The sequence below is a fragment of the Brachyistius frenatus genome, unplaced genomic scaffold, assembly GCF_029030835.1.
Source record: "Brachyistius frenatus isolate BFR_SWC_R1_liver_20210118 unplaced genomic scaffold, ASM2903083v1 Contig_37, whole genome shotgun sequence".
In the NCBI taxonomy this organism is placed as follows: Eukaryota; Metazoa; Chordata; class Actinopteri; family Embiotocidae; genus Brachyistius; species Brachyistius frenatus.
Genome location: NW_027210636.1, coordinates 1,320,001 through 1,343,885, shown reverse-complemented (window position 1 = coordinate 1,343,885; position 23,885 = coordinate 1,320,001). Strand labels below are relative to the sequence as shown.

General features: G+C 41.5%; 1 protein-coding gene across 4 annotated transcripts in view; it reads left to right on the top strand.

Annotated features, from left to right (window-relative positions):
- The first annotated feature begins 10,146 nt into the window (after nucleotides 1-10,146).
- Nucleotides 10,147-23,885, top strand: part of LOC138622632 (golgin subfamily A member 7-like) — a 24,299-nt gene continuing 10,560 nt past the window's right edge. For 3 of the 4 annotated variants that reach the window (XM_069701542.1, XM_069701539.1, XM_069701540.1), the window contains exons 1-5: nucleotides 10,147-10,228; nucleotides 13,502-13,627; nucleotides 16,425-16,577; nucleotides 18,674-18,775; nucleotides 20,080-20,131. In XM_069701542.1, coding sequence (XP_069557643.1) covers nucleotides 10,220-10,228; nucleotides 13,502-13,627; nucleotides 16,425-16,577; nucleotides 18,674-18,775; nucleotides 20,080-20,121 — 432 coding nt within the window. In that variant the 5' untranslated portion in view covers nucleotides 10,147-10,219 and the 3' untranslated portion in view covers nucleotides 20,122-20,131. Of the gene's footprint in view, nucleotides 10,229-13,501; nucleotides 13,628-16,424; nucleotides 16,578-18,673; nucleotides 18,792-19,399; nucleotides 19,957-20,079; nucleotides 20,132-23,885 lie in introns of those variants that run through there. The other variant, XM_069701543.1, reaches the window with a different exon arrangement.

The following is a 23,885-nucleotide window of genomic DNA, read 5'->3' as shown; positions in this document are numbered from 1 at the left end:
TTTATCTTGCTTGGAGAGGTGGGGGGTTGTCTGGCCCCAGAAACAGGGAGTCTTTGTTTGGGCTGGTTTCACATGGATAACCCCCCCCCCCCCTCCACACTCTCCCTGCCCCTCCACCTCCTACTCTGCTCGCACTGCCTTCTATCCACTTCAGACCCCATGCATTTGTTTGGGGGGCTCAAGTGGCTGCTCTCATGGGGGGGGTATTTCCATAACCATTGACCAATCAACGAGACATTTCTTCATTCCCGTGGACCACTGAGGTGCTTTTTAACCGCTCACTACACCGTCTACTGTAACTGTCCGTGCCTCTTAACTTTACCTGCAACTTAAACAAGCTGCCCGACTCTCCGAAGTGGCGCTTCAAATTTTGGTGATTTTTTTTGTTTGTTACGTAATACATTTGGAATTACAAATTAATTCAAAACGTCTGCTTAGCAGGAAAACAACAGGATGCATAATGCCTGTCACAGTGTGCTTGCGTGGCTTGGACTCAGGTATGACCTACTTTTCTGGGCTCTGGCTCTGATCAGCTGGAGAGAAGTGCCGTCAGTGTGGTTTTGAGTCATTTTCTTTAAATTTTTTATAATTCCCTGCATAGTCTCTGCATTCATACAAAATCAGCTTGCACTTACTGGCGTATTCTGGAGGTTTCAACTACAGCTCATGGTCATCATCACGTTCTCGTCGTGTAAAGGTAGCTCAGTTGTCATCCGACCTACATTCGGCAGTAAATTGAGTGATGACAACTGATGAAGCACATAAGGTGCAGCTGTTTCCTTTAACCTGGCCGTGTCTGTCTCTGGTTTTCATCTTAATGCACGACAATACAATGTTCATTCAGAGTTATCGGTTGCTGTAGTAACTGGTGGCGTTCGCAGCGATCCTTAACATACGTTGTGTGACTACACTGTGTGAAATAAAGGGTTAGGGTTAGGGTTATTATGCAAAACAATGCACGTCTCAACTAAATTCAGGTTTCTTTTTTGCATTTTTCGTAACTTTAACGTAGGAAATTCCATCTTTGTGTTTCCTGAAACTATTCCTGTCTCTCAAAACATTACACACATGTAACTAAACTAAATTGTTTTTGCACTTTTTCGGTGCAGCGTGATCGCTGGCTGCATTAGGTTTTTTTGTTTTTTGTTTTTTTTAATAGATAAAGGCAGTAACACCTTTTGTGATGGGTTATCAGGAGGTGGATGGGGTGCATGGTTGGCGTACAACTCTTATCAGGGTTTGAATCCAGACTCCTGACTGTGAGGTTTTGGCAACAAAAACTCCAGAAAGGACGAGAGGAGTAATGATAAGATTTAAGAAGTCTCTTAATGTAAAAAAATAATCCTTTAATTACTTTTAACAACCCTGTGACTCATCCCTTGTAGGAAAATGTAATTGAATTATTTCTTCCAGTGTGGTTCTCTACGTTGTTTCTCATGGTAAAATTATTGCTGCACCATTGGTTTTTATTTAAAGGTTTGTCATAAAATTTTACCACTTTTGGTTTCATCTTGGAGCAATAAACAAATCTAAAACATGTCTGCACCTCAAAATTACCAGGTCCAAAAGAGAGAGCACTTGAGGAAAAAAGATTCTCTCCGAGTGACCCTTGAGGGACCTCTCAGCATTACTGATGAAAAAAAATGATCTAAAAATAGAGAAGGGCTTCTTGTCGGGTGGTCATTTATAACAATAGTCCTTATGTGAGCTCGCTGTGACATCAGCCTCTTCCAGCACCTTATTGTTTGGCAATCCCAGCATGAAATTACATGGAGCGTACCATTTCCCCACAGAAGAGTCAACGTTCCAAGGCGAGGTAATGAAAGCCAGAGGAGAGGGAAGACGATTCAATCTTGGACCGCGTGATGTCACGCGGTTTTCGAGGGATAAACACGATCGGTCTTCCAGACAGCTCGGTTTGCACAAGACTCTCATTCTGATTGTCTATCATGTTTCTCGTGAAGCTCATAATTACGACAATGTCAGGAGGCACATCTGCACAAAAGAAAGACTGCGGTTTGCTTTGATCAGTCTAATTTGCTCTCTCTCTCTAAGAAGGGTGAGAACTTGTGCAATTCGGGTATGCGAGTGGAAGCGGAGCGGCGAGAAACCCAAAAACAACACAACGCAATTAATCCCCGGCGCTATTTCAAATTGTGCAACAGATATACGTTCACTGTGTTGGCTGGAGGTTCGCGTCTGACGAGAGGGACAGGAGTAAAGTATGAGTGGTTAAAAGCTTTGGGGTATTTGAGGGGTAAACTGGGGGCGGATTAAAGTTGTACTTCGATAAACAGAGCTGCTCTGGTGGCCAAAATAATCTCATTAGTTGATTTAAACCACAATAGCAGGCCGAGACAGCTACAGATAAGAGCGCTGCGACATGTACTACGAGGGATTGCGGCACAAAAGCCAAAGCCTTTCCGCTTGACAAAGATAAGAGCCTCTGTAAATGCTTTTCTGTGCTCTAATAATTTTGTTTTGTTTTGGTTAAGTTGCCCCCCCCCCCAACCGTTACAGAATGAAATAGCTAGATAAGAGGATAAAGCCTGACTTCGGGGAGATCCCGTAAACCTTTCCGTTCCCGTCTGCCTCGGCTGTGCTTTTTGTTTACTTACTTTCAAAAATGTTAGCACGCTAAAATGTCAAAGTAATTTGAAGGCAAACGCGGTGACATTATACCTGTGGAGCACGTCAGCATGCCGGGATCACAACTTTACTCCAATACAGCTTCACAGTGCTGCTAGGTTAGCAAATGCTTTGCTTCTTTTGCTATTACATTTTGCTATTACATTGGTCTGAGTAGTACTAGTAGATGTAGTAGTAGTAGTAGTATTAGTTGTGATTGGTTTAAAGAAATGCGTACAACCCAGAGTGTTTCTGCCCTCGTAACAGCCGGTGTACAGTTTGTGTGGCTCTCCTGCAACGCCAAATAACACCAGCAGGTGTCGCATTACGCTGGAGTTGAGAGCTGGGCAGCTCCGATGGAGACACTTCTTGAGCTCGTTGTCAGCTGTACGCCGTCAGAGTAAAGCACAAGAGTGGAGTACTCTTTACTTACCACGACTCTCCTCGCCGACCGGCTACTCCGGAAAGCTAACTTTATTAAATATGTACCAACAATTCATAGTTTGCTCTTCCATCAGTGCTCAGTCAAAACAATAAAAAATGCGAGAGCTTTTTTTTTTTTTTTTTTGGCATAAAAAGTCTCATAATAACTCCAAATTAAGGATAGTTTCGAGGCCGCGTTGGCCCTTCCTCCAGTTCACCGAGCATCGCAAAAAAGAGAAACGACTCCCACGTTTCTGTCAGCGACAGTCTGCAAAGTCTGCAGTCACGTGAGCCGCCGCGGGGACATTTCACATGGAAGTGAAAGAGACAGTACAAACAAGAAATTTGTGTTTCTGATCAAACATTTAGTTAGAAAACACAGCTTTTGATTGCAGATATGTTTTTCATAGTCGGAACCCGTCTCGTGAACAAAGCCGCCTCTGTTTACGGAGAGGGGCGAGCGTGTTGCCATGGGCTCCAACATCTGTGTGCAACATCTGTGTGTTTCTAACCAATCACCTCCACATGATAGTTTGGTCTTTTCCTTGAGAAACGCTGGCAAGCTTCGCATTCACTGAGCTCTCTTTTTAAAATCAATTGCAAAATCACTTCGGCTGCAAGAGACTGCCGAGGTCTGCACGACAAACTTCAGATGCAACGCGCTTCAAATATATTTTAGGCATAATGTATGCAAATTATTAAAAGGCCTTCAAGTTGTAAAGTCTTTTTTTTGTTTGTTTACTGGAACGTGTTACCTTAAACCCAAGGTTGAAAATGAATCAGGGACGTTGACATGACTGTAAATTAAAACCATATAACCCCTCCCAAAATCACTTCCCAGATCTCGGCAAAAATATTTATGAAGTATGACATTCAAATTATGCTTCTTTTTTTTTTTGCAGTCTGCAATTTGCTTGTAATTTGACTTGGACGTTTTCTTACATTTCCCTGTCAAAAAACTTTTAGCGCTAACTATGCAACATGGGGGGGGGGGGTATCCTTAAATTTAACCCTTCCATTGTCCTCGGGTCAAAATGACCCGCAGCTGTGTTCAACCAAGTTCTATTTTATTTTCATATTTTTGGGGATCATTGGTGACAAGGAGGCTGTGAGGGTTTGTTTAAAGAATGATGACCAATGATCCCAAAAAAATATAAAAATATAGAAATAAAACAGAACTTGGTTGAACACAGCTGCGGGTCATTTTGACCCGAGGACAACGGGAGGGTTAAGCCCAAATTGTGATTTTATATGTTATATTAACCCAGAAGAACAAATAATTCATTGTTCATTTTGTAATTCATTTTGTAATGAAATTATGTGTCTGAAGATTTTTTTTTATCAGAAAATGTCAAATCCTCATCTTAAGTGCTTACAAACTAAGAATCGAATGTTTAAGTTTCAAATATCTAAATTTAGACCACAAAAATATAATAATAATTCAGATTAAACATCTGGGATACTCAGGATAAATGATCAGTTCTGGCAGAAATCAAACCAACATTAAGCCGATCAAATTTTGCTCCACCGATCATGTGCCATCGATGCCAGAAATGACAAGAAAGGTGCTGGCTAGGGCAGCAAAATTGTCTTTTTTTAAAAAATTTATCATTGTTAATATTATTTTAAGTCTTTTGTGTTGTTTTTGGAAAGAATAGGTTATAGAGGTTGTTCAATTAAACAACAATTAAAGCTAGGTTTTGATTAAGGGTCCCTCAACAAGTCCGAGGGCCCCAAAAATTGGCAGTTTTCCAAAACACGCAGGCTGTTTCTAACATGAAATCAGCTTCTTTCTCGCGTTTATTTTGGCCCATTTTTAATGAATTCAGGGAAACATCATTCCTACACGAATATCGAAAAGGACTGTAGAACTTTGTGAGAGCGAGAGTCATTTGTAAAACAGGATACTGGCCCTTTTTTAAAAAAAAATTTAAGTCGTGCTCCAGAAAGGCTTGAGGCTGCAAACTGAGGATGGAGGACTCGACGTTGATTATTATAATACATCAGTGGAGCAAATGTCACGCAAATTTGCGGTCGTTCAAATCACATAGACCCAAATAATACGGAGTAAGCCAAAATCTTTTGGGACTGGAGCACCTGAACAGTTGCCCCATTTAATACCGCCCTGAACAGCAGCTCACAGTTTTTAGGTCTGTAAGTTTTGAGCCACATCACTATTGTCTTTAACGTTGAACAAAACCAAGCGAGGAGGCATCAAAAAACAAAACAAAGCGACTTTAGTGGTGAGAAACTTTTGGCTGCCGCTTTACCGAAGGAACGTTTTGGTCATCGGACTTGTGAAGGAATGCACCGGCTGCACAGACTTCTGCTTGTTAAGTTGGACGTTCGGGTGCAGGTCTGAAGCGAGCGGTAGAGCTAAATGTGCGTTATAAGCACACTCTCTCTTTCACACACACACACACACACACACACACACACAATGCAATAAAACTGTCTCGATTTAACGGGATGATTAATGCCTCTCAGACTGCTGAATGAAATATGAGGTAATCTGACTCCCTCCATGCCAGTCAAAGCATGCCCGACATGAGGGTAACCCACATCCTGCTCGCATGAATAGGGAGCTTATGCCATTCTGTGTTGAATTTTGCACCACATAGTAAGATAAATAATCTTTAAACACTAGAAATAAAGTGTTTGATAGTCATTTTAGTTGCATATTTATATGCCATGCAACTCCGAGGATTCATTTTAAAGGTTGTATGTGTTTTTTCAGGGACCGCCGGGGTACCTAGACAGGAAACGGTGACTTAACCGATGGACTTAACAGCACCCAACTGATAAAAGACACCCTAAACAGGATATTAAACAGCTAATAAACATTTAGAGGCATGTATGTTTCCCTTTAAATCCGTCCCAGGCATCTTGAGGAAAGTGATTGTTTGAATTTCCACGGGCTGTTGAGTGCGCGCTGTCGACCACATCTGATGCCTGTGAGTCATGTGGAGGTGAGGTAATAACGCCGTGTCATTACGCTGGTAATTTGGGGTGGCATGAGGGACTCTTGAGTGGTGCAGCACATTAAAACACGTGTGACTGAGGCATGACACGCGGCACATTTCTCAAGTCACTCAAACGTAAGCTTTGAATTTTAAAAAAAACGAACCCAGATCTTCGTGTGTAAAAAAAATAAAAAATAAAATAAAAAGATGAAATGATTAATCCGGAGATTGGTTTTGCGCTGCTTTTAGCTGTGGTGGTTAATGTGGTTGTTGATGAATGTCAATGGCTGAATAATGATGTGGGCAGGTGCTGGAATCTCTGGCTTTCGTTTGCCAGCACCGATTTGGAGCAACAAGTCCAAGCTGGAGTTTTAACATGCTCCTCCACATACAGCTTCAAATATGAAAATTGAACCTGAACAAAAACTGAACATAAATCAATAAATGCCAAAATACACCATGTATAGTAGTGGATGTCAATGGAGGAGAAACAAAATGGCTTAATCGCCAATAAATAAATATATAAATACAGAAACCAAAAAGTTAAGAAATAAAATGAAAATCTGAACATCAACGCAGGATAAGATATTAAAATGTATAAAACAACATTTAGAGGACGTCTATGGATTAAGTTACGAATATGACTTAATCATTTATAAATACATCAATGCTGAGGTTGATAAATAAAACATATAATTAAATAAATAAAACAATAAAATCTACTAATCATTAAGACATGAATAAATATGCATGACATTAATACATTTTATGATATATTTTACATAAAATAAAAACATAATTAAATAATCAATGGCGTAAAAATAATTTGTGAGATTAATGAGAATTTATCATTTACAAGTTTTTGCACATTGCAGATCGAGTTTGTTTTCAGCATTTCTGCATTTACAGTTGGCAAATAAAAAATGTAATAAATAAAATAATAATAGCTGAAATACTGTAAATACAGAAATGAATCACGAAACGCATAAAACAATGTAATTAATCTGGATTTCTATGAAAATATGTTTACATTTCTTTAAACACATCTCATTTTTCTTATTTCTGTATTTCTTCCAGTATACACTTATTTAGTTATTTATACATTTGTATATTTCTTCCTTTATTTGTTTATTTATATACATTCTGAGTCTTTTATTTAGGCAGGTGCCACTTAACATCAGTCAAAAATAGAAATACACAATAAACTTTGAAAAAAAACATAGCAGAAATGAATACATGCAAATGATAAAAAAAATAAATCTCGTAAATAATCGACCTGTATAATGACTTATTTCTACCTGTTGGAACCACGTGTACCTGACTTGTTCAGACTGCTGCAGTTCCTACGGTGTGCCAACAGAGGTCGCTTAAAAACTCACTGCTCTCCAGACACCGAGAACAAATGTACACGCTTTGGCTGTTGTCAGAAACAGCTCAGCACTTCTGCTGCTGTCTCTGCTTTGGCTTTCACTGGATGTTCACAAGGGGTGGGGGGAGGTGGGGGGTAAGGAGGGCGGAGGGGGGGGGGCAGTTCGGAGCTCTAGAGACGGAGAGAAGATGAAGTGATGTGAGGATCTCAGCATTGCAACACAACCGGCTGCATAAACCCTCGGCCAAGGACACCGATATGGCAAAAGATTCCAGTTGTAGCTCCTTTTTAGTCGTTCGTTGGCTGGGCCGTAAATCTCAGAGTAAAAAGGAACCAGCTTGTGTTTGGATGGACTCCTGTGTGTGTGTGTGTGTGTGTGTGTGTGTGTGTGTGTGTGTGTGTGTGTGTGTGTGTGTGTGTGTGTGTGTGTGTGTGTGTGTGTGTGTGTTTGAATCTCCAGCCAAAGCATGAAAAGGCCTCACCGGGGATCTGGATGGCTGCAATATGAGAGGTCCAAGAGGGAGTATAGGGGAGGCCAGTACACCGCTGTGAGATTATACGGGGTTCAATAAAGTCAATGTTTCAATACCATGTAATGTTAAAACACTCCATTACAAGTAAAAGTCCAGAATTGAAAATGATACTTAAAGTCTCCCTTCGAGGTTATTGTTCACTCACTTTAATGTTGCCTGATGGTGTGTGTGTGTGTGTGTGTGTGTGTGTGTGTGTGTGTGTGTGTGTGTGTGTGTGTGTGTGTGTGTGTGTGTGTGTGTGTGTGTGTGTGTGTGTGTGTGTGTGTGTGTGTGTGGATATGAGGTGCATTGCTTTCGAATAGGGATTTAAAAAAAAAAAAAAAAATTTTTTAGGTATTGCATTTAGTGCAAAATGATCATTTCATTTTAATTTGCCTCCACTTTTGGTAATTACTCTCTGCTAGAATCCAGATTGAGCAATTGCGGTTAAACTCAGCCGCTTCGGGTAAAAGTCATGAAAACTGAAAAAAATGACCAGAAAACTTTTTTTTTTTTTAAAGTATAATTGAGCAGGTCCCCCCCCCCCCTCCCCCCCACCACCACCACCACCACCACCTTACAGGCTGAGGTTCACCTCACTCCCCATGTTGTCCACACACTGCTGCTTCGGTGGCCAGTTTTTCACTCCCATTGTGGTTCATAATATGAAAAAGAAAATGGACTTTTTTTTTTTTTTTTTTTTTTGCATTATCAAAACACCTGAAACAGGATAATCAGTGACATTTTACCGGGGTTGAATGATCCAGCTGCAGTTTCTTTTTCTATGACTGGGGGGCAGAGGTGGTCACCTATAGAGGCTGTATTGTGTGTCCATTATTCCCCCTTCTTGCAAGAGCGGCCCGAGCGGCAGTAAATCCATTGTCGTGGGCTGTTAACCAGCATGTGTTGTTAAACTGAAGGGGCCCAAATGGTGCTCATTAGCAGTCTCTCTTCACGCTGAGGCGATAGCAGGATTTTTTTTTTTTATTATTATTTTTTTACATTTATACAGGTCGACTACTTACCCTCTGAAAAAGCCAGGGGCCGGGCCTCGTGATGCTTCGGGGATGTGCCGTGTGAAAAATGCATTTCCTCACGTGGTGAGTCACTCTTAAACCGAACAGTAGTAGTTGTTGCTCTAATACCACCGAAGAGGCATGAAGAGTGGGCGCTTCAGCTGTCAGGCTGAACTTACTACCAACACTTCATCTTTTTTCAGAGAGGGGTGGGAGGGGGGGGTTAAGTAGCTGCTTGAACTCTCCGCGACAAAACCCCTAATGGACGGTTTTTCCACAAATATTAAAAAGTAATGTGATATTTGGTTGTGTGTACTGTTTTTTTTTTTTTTTTTTCTAAGCCCAAAGCCTCGAAACAAGATGGATTACTCTCAGACTTGTAAATGTATCTGCTTGCACATCTGTGGCTTTTGGGGTCTGCGATGGTCGGACGCCAGGACCATCTGCATCTCTGGTATTAAGTTTTGATGCTGTTGTGGAAACAGAAAAACCATAAACAGAGTTCTCTGTTGTCTTCAGACTTACAATTTCCAAACAAAACAAAACAAAACAAAAAACACACGAGCCGCAGAAGACGGTCGCGTCCCATTAAAAGGACAAAACCAGAGTTTGTGCATACTTTACTATAAATATACTTCAGCTATTTTTCCGACAGTTTGAAAGGATGCTGTCGTGTTTTGCAAAATCCATTCTCATTTGTGTCTGTTTTTTTTTTTTTTTTTTTGTATTAGAAAGATTGCACTGATGCATGGCAACTCATTTGCACACAGCAGTAAAAGCATTCAACGTTGTACTTAAGGTACAGAAAGACAAATTCAAAGCAAAATGTATTAGTAAAACAACAAAAAAGTAAAATTGCTCACTCTGCAAATTAAATTCCTTCAGAAGAGATTAAAACTCCAACAAGCAACACTTTTATATATATATATATATATAAAAAAACGTGTTCTTTAATCACTGATGAAGGCCACATATTTCCCCTCTCCTCAGTGCATCCTTCATATACTCATATTTCTGCGGAAGCAAAAACTGCTGCCACAAATTTAGACTGTGGAGTAAAAAAAAAAAAAAAAAAAATCAAAATGTTCCTTATAAATAGTGTCATAGAAATATATAGTAGCATTAAATTAAAAGACTTTGAAGTTGCGCTCCTGTTTGACTGAAATTATTTAACCGTTTTCCACCGCGGAACCGTTGTTAGTGAAGAAAGGTTCCCCCCCCCCTCTCCCCTCTCTCTCGCCGGAAGTGTTAGATCGTAGTACATGCTAAACAGCTGGCAGCGGAAGGTAAACAGAAATCTTGCTCAACATGGCGGAGGTAAGCTAACGATCAATTTCAAGCTGATGTTGTTCCACGTGTCAGTGCTGTTTGAGCGTTTTATCCGTGATGTGACGAGTTTCGGGTGTTTTTTTTTGTCTGAAACACAGACGGAGGGGTGGAGGGGGGGTGGAGGGGGGAGGCTCGGTTCCGGTTGCTAACCCGGTCGGAGGCTAACTTAGCCCGCTAAGGCAGCTTCTCCGCTAACAAGCCGACAACATATTTAAATCTTATTATTGTTTTTTTTTTTTTCCCGAGGAGGCGAGCTCAGGTGTGAGCTAAAATTCAAAACATCCCCCTTTATTAATTTAAGTTACGTTAAAGCATTTGTTGTTGTTTGTCGTTTACGTTTTATGTTTTCAGGATTTTTTATTTTTTTTTCCAGCTTTCTCGCCCGGTTTGAAAACATTTGTTGGAATATAAATAAATCAAAATAAAAAAAAGTCACAATGACGATAGTAGATTTTTATTTGTAGAGAACCTTTCATAGAAGAAATGCAGCTTCGCAGCGAGAGAACCACATGCAGTGTTTCACATGAAACAGATTTATAGGAACATTTCAAAGTATAGAAAAGAAATGGCATGCAGGAGAACAGATGAAATACAGGAGAACAGATGAAATACAGGAGAACAGATGAAATACAGGAGAACAGATCAAATACAGGAGAACAGATGAAATGCAGGAGAACAGATGAAATACAGGAGAACAGATGAAATGCAGGAGAACAGATGAAATGCAGGAGAACAGATGAAATACAGGAGAACAGACTAAATGCATGAGAACAGATGAAATACAGGAGAACAGACTAAATGCATGAGAACAGATGAAATGCAGGAGAACAGATGAAATGCATGAGAACAGACTAAATGCAGGAGAACAGATGAAATACAGGAGAACAGACTAAATGCAGGAGAACAGATGAAATACAGGAGAACAGACTAAATGCATGAGAACAGATGAAATGCAGGAGAACAGATGAAATACAGGAGAACAGACTAAATACAGGAGAACAGACTAAATGCAGGAGAACAGATGAAATACAGGAGAACAGACTAAATGCAGGAGAACAGATGAAATACAGGAGAACAGACTAAATGCATGAGAACAGATGAAATGCAGGAGAACAGACTAAATGCAGGAGAACAGACTAAATGCAGGAGAACAGATGAAATACAGGAGAACAGATGAAATACAGGAGAACAGACTAAATACAGGAGAACAGATGAAATGCAGGAGAACAGACTAAATGCAGCAGAACAGATGAAATGCAGGAGAACAGATGAAATGCAGGAGAACAGATGAAATGCAGGAGAACAGATGAAATGCAGGAGAACAGATGAAATACAGGAGAACAGACTAAATGCAGCAGAACAGATGAAATGCAGGAGAACAGATGAAATGCATGAGAACAGATGAAATGCAGGAGAACAGATCGAATGCAGGAGAACAGATCGAATGCAGGAGAACAGATCGAATGCAGGAGAACAGATCGAATGCAGGAGAACAGATCGAATGCAGGAGAACAGATCGAATGCAGGAGAACAGATGAAATGCATGAGAACAGATGAAATGCAGGAGAACAGATCGAATGCAGGAGAACAGATCAAATGCAGGAGAACAGATCAAATGCATGAGAACAGATGAAATGCAGGAGAACAGATCGAATGCAGGAGAACAGATCGAATGCAGGAGAACAGATCGAATGCAGGAGAACAGATCGAATGCAGGAGAACAGATCGAATGCAGGAGAACAGATCGAATACAGGAGAACAGATCGAATGCAGGAGAACAGATCAAATGCAGGAGAACAGATCAAATGCAGGAGAACAGATCGAATGCAGGAGAACAGATCAAATGCAGGAGAACAGATCGAATGCAGGAGAACAGATCGAATGCAGGAGAACAGATCGAATGCAGGAGAACAGATCAAATGCAGGAGAACAGATCAAATGCAGGAGAACAGATCGAATGCAGGAGAACAGATCGAATGCAGGAGAACAGATGAAATGCAGGAGAACAGATCAAATGCATGAGAACAGATCGAATGCATGAGAACATATAAAATGCATGAAATTAAACAGTTAAAATATAAAATGAGCAACATGCATTTTAAAGATTCGAAGTGCAGGAGAGCTTCAAGAGTAACTCGTTATAGGCTGATGTAAAGAGATATGTTTTTATCTTTCTTTTATCTCATAATAATAATAATAATAATAATAATATTTGATATCTGTATATATTTGCTGAGAACCTCCAATAAACCAGGAGCAGATGGTCTCAGTGTTTCTTGAAGGCTCATAGTTAACCAAGTAATCAAATCTAATACGTTTCATTACTTTAACTTTCTTTTTTTTTTTTTTAATCTGCACTGTAACTTTTATCTTATTTTTATTTTAGCTCGCTTAGTGGTTTAATCATCGTTTTCTTAATTGTTTTTAAATGTCCTTTTCTTTTGCCTGATGTTTTTAATGGTTTTACACGAAGCTCTTTGAATTGCCTCGTTGTTGAAATGCGCTCTACGATTAAACCTGCCTCGCCTAAAAACATTTATTTGCATGATTTGTGAAGATTATGGGAAAAAAAAAAAAATACAGTGCTATGTTTTTGGTTTTGAACATTTGAGGCAGTATGAAGAACTCGTGAGAGGTTGAATGTCACTATACATCCAACGCGCAGTGGATTTTTCTTTTTCTTTTTTATTCCCACAACAGTGAATAAATTCTAGAGTCCTGGTGAATTTTTCTTTCAATTTCTGTCTTTGCAATTCACCTTTCAAAGTGGCCTCAACCCACATGCAGCCTGAATTAAAAGGGCACCGAGTACAAAGCTGTTAGAAACCCAAAATACAAAAGAAAATGACACAAAAATCTTTTAAGATTAAAAAAAAATCTTCAGTAATAATTAAAAAATTTCTTTTAGTATGGAGCCGTTCGAGGTTTTAAATCGTGTTATTTCGCTGTTTGGACACAAAATTACAGCAGAAAAATGTAAGAAGAAAGCTGTAATAACGGTTACGTACGTGTAAATTATGAGCTTTTTTTTTTTTTTCTTTGAAAGTTTATGCACGCCGTGCACATCATCGCAAATATTCTGCAGTTTGAAGAATTTACAATCTACGCAAATATACGTCGGCACTTTGAACCGTTTTTTTTTTTTTTTTTTTTCCTCTCGGCTCGTCTCCCGCGTGAAGCGTAAATAAATCGCCGCCGTTACGCTTCCACCGTTATGTCGCGGTCCGTCGTGAATCAACCGTTCCCTCCTTGTTTCCGCAGACTCACAGTTTGCAGGACATGCGGCAGCAGGCGGCCGTCGCTGCCAAAGTCTTCATTCAGAGAGATTACACCAACGGCACCGTGTGCCAGTTCCAAACCAAGTTCCCCTCCGAGCTGGAGACCAGGGTGAGTACACGCCGGTCGCACCTCTTGCTCACAGACACTTGTGTTTTCCGCGACCTCTCGTCTTATCTTTTGGATGAATTGACGCCGGTGTCGAGGCTCGTTTAAGGACTTGTGGAGAATAAGGAAAATATCGTCTCAATTTCAGGCAAGCGCGTTTTCATGTTTTTTTTTTGTTTTAGAATATCATCGTACGATTTAAACATTATGTTGTGTTCAGTTCAATTAAAAAAAAAAAAATCACAACACGGGTTATTTCACGGAGCTTTAACACATTCAAATCCTTTAACTTTACAACATTATACAGAGGAACTCAACGATTCAACAATTCCCACAAGATAGGAGGAAAAAAAACTCCAACAGAGGGAAGGAAAAACTCCCTCTTAACAGGAAGAAACTTCCAACAGAACCAGGCTCAGAGGTGGGCGGAGCCATCTGTTAACTAAACCAGGCTCGGAGGTGGGCGGAGCCATCTGTTAACTAAACCAGGCTCGGAGGTGGGCGGAGCCATCTGTTAACTAAACCAGGCTCGGAGGTGGGCGGAGCCATCTGTTAACTAAACCAGGCTCGGAGATGGGCGGAGCCATCTGTTAACCCAGGCTCGGAGGTGGGCGGTCTTGGAGGTGGGCGGAGAGGAGAGGTGAGAGGAGAGCAGGGAGAGAAAAGGACAGCATAGAGATCCAAAACATGAACTGTGGCAGGAGACATCTGCAAAAAGAAAGAACAGAAACTACCCGATTTTTAAAGATGGATATGTAAAGATTTTTACTTTTTAGGTTCATTCGATTTCGTTTTGTGTTTTTTTTTTTTCCCTGGTCGTTAAGCCTCGACTACTTGAAGAGCAGCTGTCCTCCCTTTAACTATTCATTAAGTGCAGGTTAGTCCAAACAGCGACCGACCGTCGGTCCTACGCGTTTCAATTCACGATTGTGCTCGCGTTGACCGACTCGCTCGCAATAACGTTCGCCAACGAGCAGGCAGACGGGAAAAAAAAAAAAAGAAAAGTCAAAACCGTAGAGCCTTGATCCTCGAGGAAACCCACGCCGGACTGGTTTTTTTTTTCCGCGGCTGACGGCAGACGTCGGTTGAGCCCCGGAGGAGGAAGACGGAGGTCGCCGAGACAGAGCGAGCTCACCGCCACATTAAAAAACAACTCGGAACAGTTCGGAGTTCACAGGACGGTTTCAAAATTAAACTAAATAAATAAATAAATAAATAAATAAAAACCGCTCAGCGCCACATTAGAAGAGCAGCTTCACAACACTCGGCTCACACGCTGGTTTATTGGCACTTCCCTCTGGATTGGGTGGTCTCCCATGTTTTTCTGGTAGGATTCAGCTCTCTCACACACACACACACACACACACACACACACACACACACACACACACACACACACACACACACACACACACACACACACACACACACCCTGAACAGTTTGACTAAAAGCCCCCCCCCCCTCCTCCCCCATCATAAAAACTTCTCCCACATATATACTTTAACAATTTGCTGTAATCCCAGTTTTATAAAATACGCAGCATAATGCCGAACCGTTAAGTGTCTTCCTTTTCGGGACACTTATTTCATTTGTCACTCTGCGAGGACGTTTCGTGCGAGCCAACTTTTTCTTTTTTTTGTCTGATCCCGGCCGACTTCTGCAGAGGGTTCGCACGCTGTAACATCACATCCTCGCAGACCGCTACGTTCCTCGGCGGTGGGAGTTTTTTTTTTAATTTATTTTTTTATTATTTTTGGTGGCTCTTTGCCGCTTCAAATATTTGGCAACTCGCTCGCCGAAGCGTTCCAGAGGGCGTGTCGTTAATTGATTGTTTCTCTGACCTGTTCCAGAATAATTATTCCCCCCCCCCCCAGTTCACATTACGTGAGGCGACGGTTACAGTTAAGAAAATGGCCTCTTTCTCACTCGAGTTTGTAAAAACCTGAAATTTTTTTGCTAATATGGCCGCGGAAAAAGGAAAGACAAGAGAAATGTGGTTTCAATTGCAGCCTCTGTGGTTGATAATTCGTGAGGGGGGAGGGAGGGGAGGTTGGAGGGGGGGGGGTAAAGGATGGCGAAGACCAAACGCGCCTTCAGACCGCCGGTGCGTTGGAGCTTCTTGTTGCATTCCTCGGGCACGAAGGAGCAGAACATTGGACGGGTTTTTTAATTTCGGAGCTCTCCGGTGGCTCCTGGCTGGCTCGGCGCCTCGTCTGGTTTGGAGACGCCCGTCTTTTCCCTTTTCGCAAAGAACCGTTGTGGACGAGCGACTAGACCGATTCTAGCGACTGGTCGTGCCCCCCCCCCCCCCCACCCCACCCATCAGTGTCCAAACCTACATTTGACAAATTTTTTTGAGATACGGTAACAACTGAGGCGGTGAAACCATCAGCGGTCGTCCCGTCCCGTCCCGTCCCGTCCCCCCCCGGACCGGCACCGTGTGTGTCCTGCTTTTTTTCTCCCATCCTTGTCAGTTATTAAGTGGAAACATTCACAGAGAGCACGGCCAAGGCATCCTAATCATCTCGGGAGGTGTTTTTCCAAACGCGTGGACGGAGGCCCAGCGGTTTTTTTTTTCCCCGTTGATGTACGAGCAGTCCGAGAAAATCCAGCCCCTCATTCATCTCGAGATGGAAAGAAAACGATCCGGTGCTAAGACGACGGCGTTTCCACTCGAATATCGCCATCCAAAGTAAAAAAAAAAAAACAACAACTCCTGGCTCCGTGCTGTGATTTAAAAAAAAAAAAGAAAAAGTTTTAAACCCCCCCCCCCCGTCTTTGTGCTTCCATGTATTTCAGCTCGACAAGCAGCAGTTCGAGGAGACGGTGCGGATGCTGAACAACCTGTACGCCGAGGCGGAGAAGCTGGGAAGCCAGTCGTATATTGAAGGCTGTCTGGCCTGCCTCACGGCGTACACCGTCTTCCTGTGTATGGAGACTCACTACGAGAAGGTGGGGACACCTTTTACCTGCACAAACTGGTGCGCTGACAACGAGTAGGGGGGTGAAGCTTGAAACTATTTTTTTTGGGGGGGGAAATACAAAATAAGGCAATAAGCTGTTGTTGGTGCCACAGTAGCTGCAGGGAACATGACCCAGGCACCAAGTCAGTTTATTGTTGGGATTTTTTTAAAAAAAAAAAAAAAATCGCATCTTCTTCTTTTGACTTGTATAGAAATTTAATTTAAGTATTTCTTTTAAAGCTTCGGTGCTTTATCTAGTCAGTTTTCGGTACGTAAAGTTTGCGTGGTCGTGTCGAGGTCACATCTCAAAACGGATATATTTATTTTCCTTTTTTTTTTTTTTTAAGAAAGAAACATTTGGTAGTATAAAGTATTAAAAAGATTAGTCAACCAGCGACGTCACCCGTCGGTTTGTGAACGGCCATTATGAAGCCTAGTTCGGAGCAGTTTGGAGCAGGAAGTGACCATATTTGGACGAACTGGGAGGGGGGGGCGCTGGTGGATCTGACTCGATCTGATTGGTAACGCGCCGATACTACGTCCCGCCCACCGATAGCTGTAACCTGACTGCACCACAGGCCTGTCAATCAAACAGACACGCCCCCAAAAACATGCCATTTTCTAAATAATAATAGTTATTTTCAGATAGACTGCCAGAAAACTACTAAAAGGCAGCGACTTTAGCTAAAAACACCGCGATAACTCGTGGAAAAAATGTTTTGACTTCAAATTTCATGAGAAGTTGAATGGGAGTCTGTGGAGCCGACCTCTAGTGGCACTCGGTGGTATCGCACCTTAAGGCACTTCTACATCGGCATCTTTTTTCAGACCACTTTTATATACAGTCAATGGCTTCAAATATGACTTATTTTCATTATTAAGTCATTTACTAATTGTTTTCTTGATTATTGCATGAATTGTTAGATTTTACAAAGTTTAGAAAATGACAAAGAATTATCCATCACAGTTTCGTCAATGACTCGGTCCACAGTTGACAGTAGAGATGACTGCAGGTGGTTATCACTGACACTCGTGAGTAAGTTGTCTTGCTGCTCTGTGGATACTTTTAGTTTGGCCGAACACCGAGACAATTTATGACCTCTAAGAAAGCTCGATAATAAATATGATTTATCTCAATGTAAAATCCCATTTCGGTCAGAATGTAAATGGTTCGTGTGCATCAGTGGAATCCTCTAAATTAGTTTGTTTTAGAGGACGGGACTGAGCGGGGATAAAAAAAAATGTTTGGCTTGGTTTGTTTTTTTTGTTTTTTTATGTGGGCTCATAAAAGTCGGGTAATTTAAATGTACTGATCGTTACCAAAGTAATGCCGTCTGTTGTTCAGCTGTTCGGCTCAAGAATGCGTCGGGTTGGCCTGTCGGATCCGCCGGTTGCACTTAGTCAGGCGGAGATTTTGCTCGTTTTGCTTCCAGGCTGTAACGGCATGAGAGGGGAAACTGTGCAACGCTACACGTGACCTTTTCTTTCGGTGAAATAGTTTCGGCGGTCCGTCTGATAGAATACCGGAGTGTCAGTTATGAAACCATAAGCGCCGCTTTATTGTGATTTTTATTTGAGGGATAAAGAAATCCAAAAAATGTTTTTCCCCAAAACCGCCGCCTTGTAAAATGAAAATAAAAACAAAATGCAACGATTTGCAAAAAAAAAAAAAAAAAAAAAAAATCCCATAAACCCATATTTTATTACAAATAGACCAAATATAATATATCGAGTGTGGAAACGGAGACATTTTATTGTTTTCATGTAAAATAGGTGCTTATTTTTATTGTTATTTTGATGGCAGCAACGCATCTCAAAATAGTTGTGACGGGTGTGTTTACCACTGTTTTTGCACCATTTCTTGTTTTAACAACACTCTGTAAAATGTTTGGGAACCGAGGAGACCAGTAGCTGGAGGTTGTTGTTTTTTTCTTCCCTAAGGGACACGGTATCCCGTTCTTGCCTCTTTATATACGATCGTGCGTCTGCACAAAACTTCACGGCAATCCATCCAATAATCTCAAATTGTTTTTTTTTTTGTGTGTTTTAAAAATGGGATCGCTGTTTCTTTCTTTTCTGTTTTAGGTTTTGAAGAAGATTGCGAGGTACATTCAGGAGCAGAACGATAAGGTCTACGCACCGCGAGGCCTCCTGCTCACCGACCCCATCGAGAGAGGCCTGCGAGTCGTATCCTACCATTTCCATGAGCCTCAAACAAAGGGAAAAAAAAAAAAAATAGAAGCGGTCGCTACGTATTACCAAGGGGAAAAAACAACAACAACAACCCAACAACCTTGTTATGCAGTAATAAAGGACGTACGGGGGAGGAGGGAGGGGGGCGGGGGGGGGGGGCTACACCGGTGTGGGGAATTATCTCGGTCGACTTTTAACTTGTTTGAACGTACCCTGAGAAATCGGGAGAAGGAAATGTGGATGCAATCGAACCGGAGCTTTCGAGCAGAACGAGGAGCTTTCGCGATGACCTAATAGACGCGGTGATTTACAGGCCCCTTCTCGCCGCCGCTGACTGCTGGACGAAAATGGAAAGCAGCAGTCGGAGGCGGCTTACAGGAAATCCAGCGCGATGTAGGGATACCCTGTAAAAACGGCAGATAAAAGTTCCTATGTAATCCATAGCATCTGCATAAAATCAGCGGGTGTACCGACATCCTGTGTGTGTGCGTGTGTGTGTGTGACTCAACATCCCCGATTAATTGGACTTGGGCGGCACCAGGAGATTAGGGATAACAAAATATGACTGAAATTGTTCACAGCTGAGCTTTGTTCCCACTCTCGCCTATAATTTTACAGGACTGACAGCGATCTGGATTATTTCTGCCGACACGGCGGAGCTGCTGCGTCGACTCTGGAGGATTAACGGGAAACGTCTCACCTGAAAAGTTTTTTTTTTTTTTTTTTTTTTACATTTGAACCGAGGAAACGTTTTGTGTTTCACCATATATATTCTGGAAATATAGATTTTTCCACTGTGACTGACTAGCAAAACCTTGATAACTTTTTTTTATTTTTTTATCAGAGAAGTTGAATGGGAGTCTTTGGAGCCGACCTCTAGTGGCACTCGGTGGTATTGCGGTTTAAGGCGCTTCCGCAAATCGGCTTCATTTTTCAGACCTGGAAGCCACGAACACTTTTCCATCCAGTCTGTGGTTGTATCATGTGGACTCATGCTAGCCAGGAGCCCCGTAATGCTTCCTGTAATGCTGGAGGAGTCGGTGGTATTGTTAGCGTACTTCCAAAACTCGACAGCACGATGAGCTCTTAAAAATGTCACCGCTAAAAGCGTGGACTATGAGCTCGTTAAAAAAAAAAAAAAAAGTTCCAAACTACAACAACAGCCACTGTTTTATTGCCAGTGTTTTGTTTTTTTTGTTTAAATGAAAAAAAATGATGAGACTTGAAATTTAATTTCCTTTCAATCGAATGTGCATAACCTCGCTCCAGCTTCTTTTCCTTGACTGAACCCCACCAAGGTTGAGGTCACCATCTTCGAAGACAGAAGCCCGACCAGATAAAAGCTACACGGTGAGTCTCGTGACTTTTTATTTTTTATTATTTTGTATTTTAATTCCCTCTCCCTCCCCCTCACCCCCAAACATAAAGAGGACTTTGTTATTAGAACCGATTTTTAATGCGGCGCCGTTAATCACATCCAGCAAAACACATTTTTTTTAAAGGGTACAGATAAAAAAATTTTTTTCCAAGGAGTCAAAGAGCAGTAATAAAAGTGCCCCCCCCCCCCCATTCCCCTCCCACGTGCCCCCGCTGCCCATCGCTCTCACGACGAATGCCTCCTCCGCATTCAAAGAGAAAAAGGCCACATCAAAAGTTTTTAAAGCCTTTTTTTTTTGCATCTGTGAGTAATATGAGTGAAGTGCTTTCCCACCAGGAGGGCTGCTTCAGAAATTTATTTCAGAGGAGCATTCTGCCAAATTTTTTGGACCTCATGTTGCGTCTTCTGTCATATATTTCAATGATATATTCACACAAACTCAGCAGCTGAAAAGTGATGAAGTGTCCTTTTCAACACTGGAAAAAAAAAAAAAAAAAATCCCCCACCCACCCCCCGGCCCGGCCCGGCCCCGCCCGGCCCCCCCGCAGTCACATGTCTTGAAAGTATCTGCAATCAAACAATGATCACATTTGTTGTCCAAAAAAAAAATCCAGAGATTTCATGGATTCAGTTTGTTTATTAGACATTTTTGCCCGACTGACAGTAAACTAAAAGACAAAATTAGAGGCGTGTCATATTTTAAAGTTAACAAGATCGGTGTCCTTTTTCATCAAATTAACAATATTCATAACGCTGATATTCTGCCCCGCCCTAATTTATACACACTATTACGTTTATGCTGACGTATAAAACGATACCGGCTCTCTCGTTGCAATTTCATGATCTCAACATGAATAATTTCCCAATCGCGTACTATGTTTTTTTTTTTTTTTTTTTTTTTTTTTAACTTTTAGTACGGACTGCATCTTCCCTTAAAAAGTATGTACTGTTGCGTGTAGTACGTGTACAAACAGGACGTACTACTTCATCCTAAAAATGCGTCTTGAACTTTGACCTTCTCGGTCGTATCCGTAGCGATACGTTTTGAAGTAAAAAGAAAAAGGATGCGATTTGGAACGAGTACGCTTCCTTTCAACGTCTCTTCTTCTTCTTCTTCCTTTTGTGGGCGGAGCTTTAGAGCGCCACCGACCGTCTCGGCGGCTCGGTAGATGTGACGTAACGTCCGCTGCGCAAAGGATTGTGGGTCAGGACAGCCCGAGTGGCACGCTGCAGAATACGACCGGACGCGGTGGGAACGTCCCGGTACTTTCGGCATTCCTAACGCTAAACGCGCTACGATTTGAATCGCGGTAATTCCTCGGCGGCCGTCGTTCCCCTGCGCTTATTTAAACTCGTTTTCTGAGAACGCAAAAAGAACCAAAAACCTTCCGGGACGGGTTCTTACATGGGAAACATCTTCTTCTCTGGCCGGACGCCTTTCCAGAGCACGTCTCGTCCCGGCAAACGGCTTCATTCTCCGTCACGGTGAATTCTTTCTTTCTCCTCTCTCCGAAAAACAGTTCGTCAGGGAAACTCGTTTTTAGCAACAAATCATGTTGGAAAAGTACTTTGTGCTGGACGGGACCCAGACGCTACCATCTGGGTGGGGGGTAAGACGTACCCTGTGGATGTTCTACCGGAGGACGGGGGGATGGAGGAGGAGAGGGAGGAGGAGGGGGAGGAGGAGGGGGGCTGTTGTGTTTGGCAACGCGTTTCGAGACCGTCGACCTTTTGCGGATGGATAAACCATCTCGCCCCTCCGACTACCGTACGGACGCGTAACGTGGGGGATTCATCTTCTCCATTTTAAATTCCTGCCGAGCGCCCCCCCACCCCCACCCCCTCCCACCACCACCACCACCACACCCCCCGATTCGTATAACATGTCCTCTCCAGGAATGTAAACTCCGGGACTTTTATAAGTAGCTGTTGATAGAAGAGCTGCCACAGTGGAGAACAGAGTCTGAACCGCAGACCGAGAGAGAGAGAGAGAGAGAGAGAGAGAGAGATCTCCGTCCTTCGCCGGGTTTTAAGCTTCTCTAATCTGCCTCCGTCTCCTCCGGGCTCAGACTGATACGTCCACCTATTGGACCGACATCAGCCCTTTTTTTATTAGTCGAATTGGCCACGGAGTCCCTGCAGGAGTTTTTTTTTTTTTTTTTTTTTTTTTTTTTTGTAGTTTTCTCAAAAATTGCGATGTAACTTGCAGTTTTTAATTGAGTTTTTTTTTTTTTTTTTTTTCAATTGCAGGAATTTGAAAAAAGTTCACATTGAAATTTTTTATTTATTTTTTACTTTATTTATGTATTTTTTTTCATTTGCAGGAATTTGAAAAAAGTTCAGATCGAAAATTTTATTTTTTACTTTATTTATTTTTTTCATTTGCAGGAATTTGAATAAAGTTCAGATTGAAAAATTGTATTTATTTTTTACTTTATTTTATTTTTTTCAATTGCAGGAATTTGAAAAAAGTTCAGATCGAACATTTTTATTTATTTTTTTATTTTTTTTTTTTTTTTTTTTTTTAAATGATAAAGGAATAAATATGTATTCACTTCCTGCCGCGCGTCACAGAAATATTTGAATTCTGATTTTTTTTTAGAGCCGTACTGACTGTAAATGCAGATTTATTTGTGTTAATAAAGCGAGTTTTGTGTGAAAACACTTTACGCCCGAATACTTCCAGCACAGCTTCTGCTGACGACAATTTTTGCGGCAAAATTACAGGAATTAAAAAAAAAAAAAGTGCAAATATTGCGCAGTTTGCTTGAATTGGCGTTAATTATTGCGACGCGATCGACATCTTTGCAGTGCGTCTTTCAGCTCGTTTGTTTTGGTTTTACCGCCCACATTTTTATCGTTTTGGCTTCGGTCACTCTTTGTTTTACGCGGAACAAAAAAAACACTTCACACCATCTGCCTGGCATCAAACAGCAGCTAGTAAACCGCAAATGAAAAATAATGGCAGGTATAAGCCTGTTCATTAGGTGCTTAAGAAAAAAAAAAAGCCCTGATCCTTCCCTCGGGTGTTGAAAGCCAAAATAGAGCTAACAACTTAAAACAAAAAAAAAAAAAAAAAAAAACATCATTAAAAGTCTGTAGATCATAACGTGTCAGTCAGTGTTTACAACGTGTCTTGTCAAAAACAGGAATTGATATGATATTATGGAGGAACATTTTGCTGGTTTATTCCTGAAATTCAAAATCCTTTTAAGTCTATTTTTGGTCTCCACCAACTCATTAAAAAAAAGATGCGTCTGTTTCAGCTGACTCGGCTATTTGCCGGTAGTTGGGTCGCGTACGCCGGAGTTTATCTGCTTTATGTCCGAAACCAGCTTTGAAATGAGGTTGGTTAAGAGCAGCGAGGCGAAATAAAACAAAAAAAAACAACAACAACAAATAAAAAAAAAAATCCAAAAACGGTGAGCTAAAAGAGGCTAAAACGTGTTGAACCGAACCGCTAAGGTCAGAGAGCGGTAATTAAACTACACAAGCGCCCCCCCCCCTTTACATTACAGTTATTTTATCCACTCTTAAAATACTGTAGGAAATACGGATTAATGTGGCTTTAAATTTCCTTTCAATACGGAGAACCTTGAACAGATTTAAAACTCTTAAATCATTTTTCCAATAACCTGCGACGGCCTCGTACATTTTTCCAACTTATTATTCACCACGTTTTAACTCCTGGAAAGGTGTCACGTTGAAAAGTACAAAAAAAAAAAA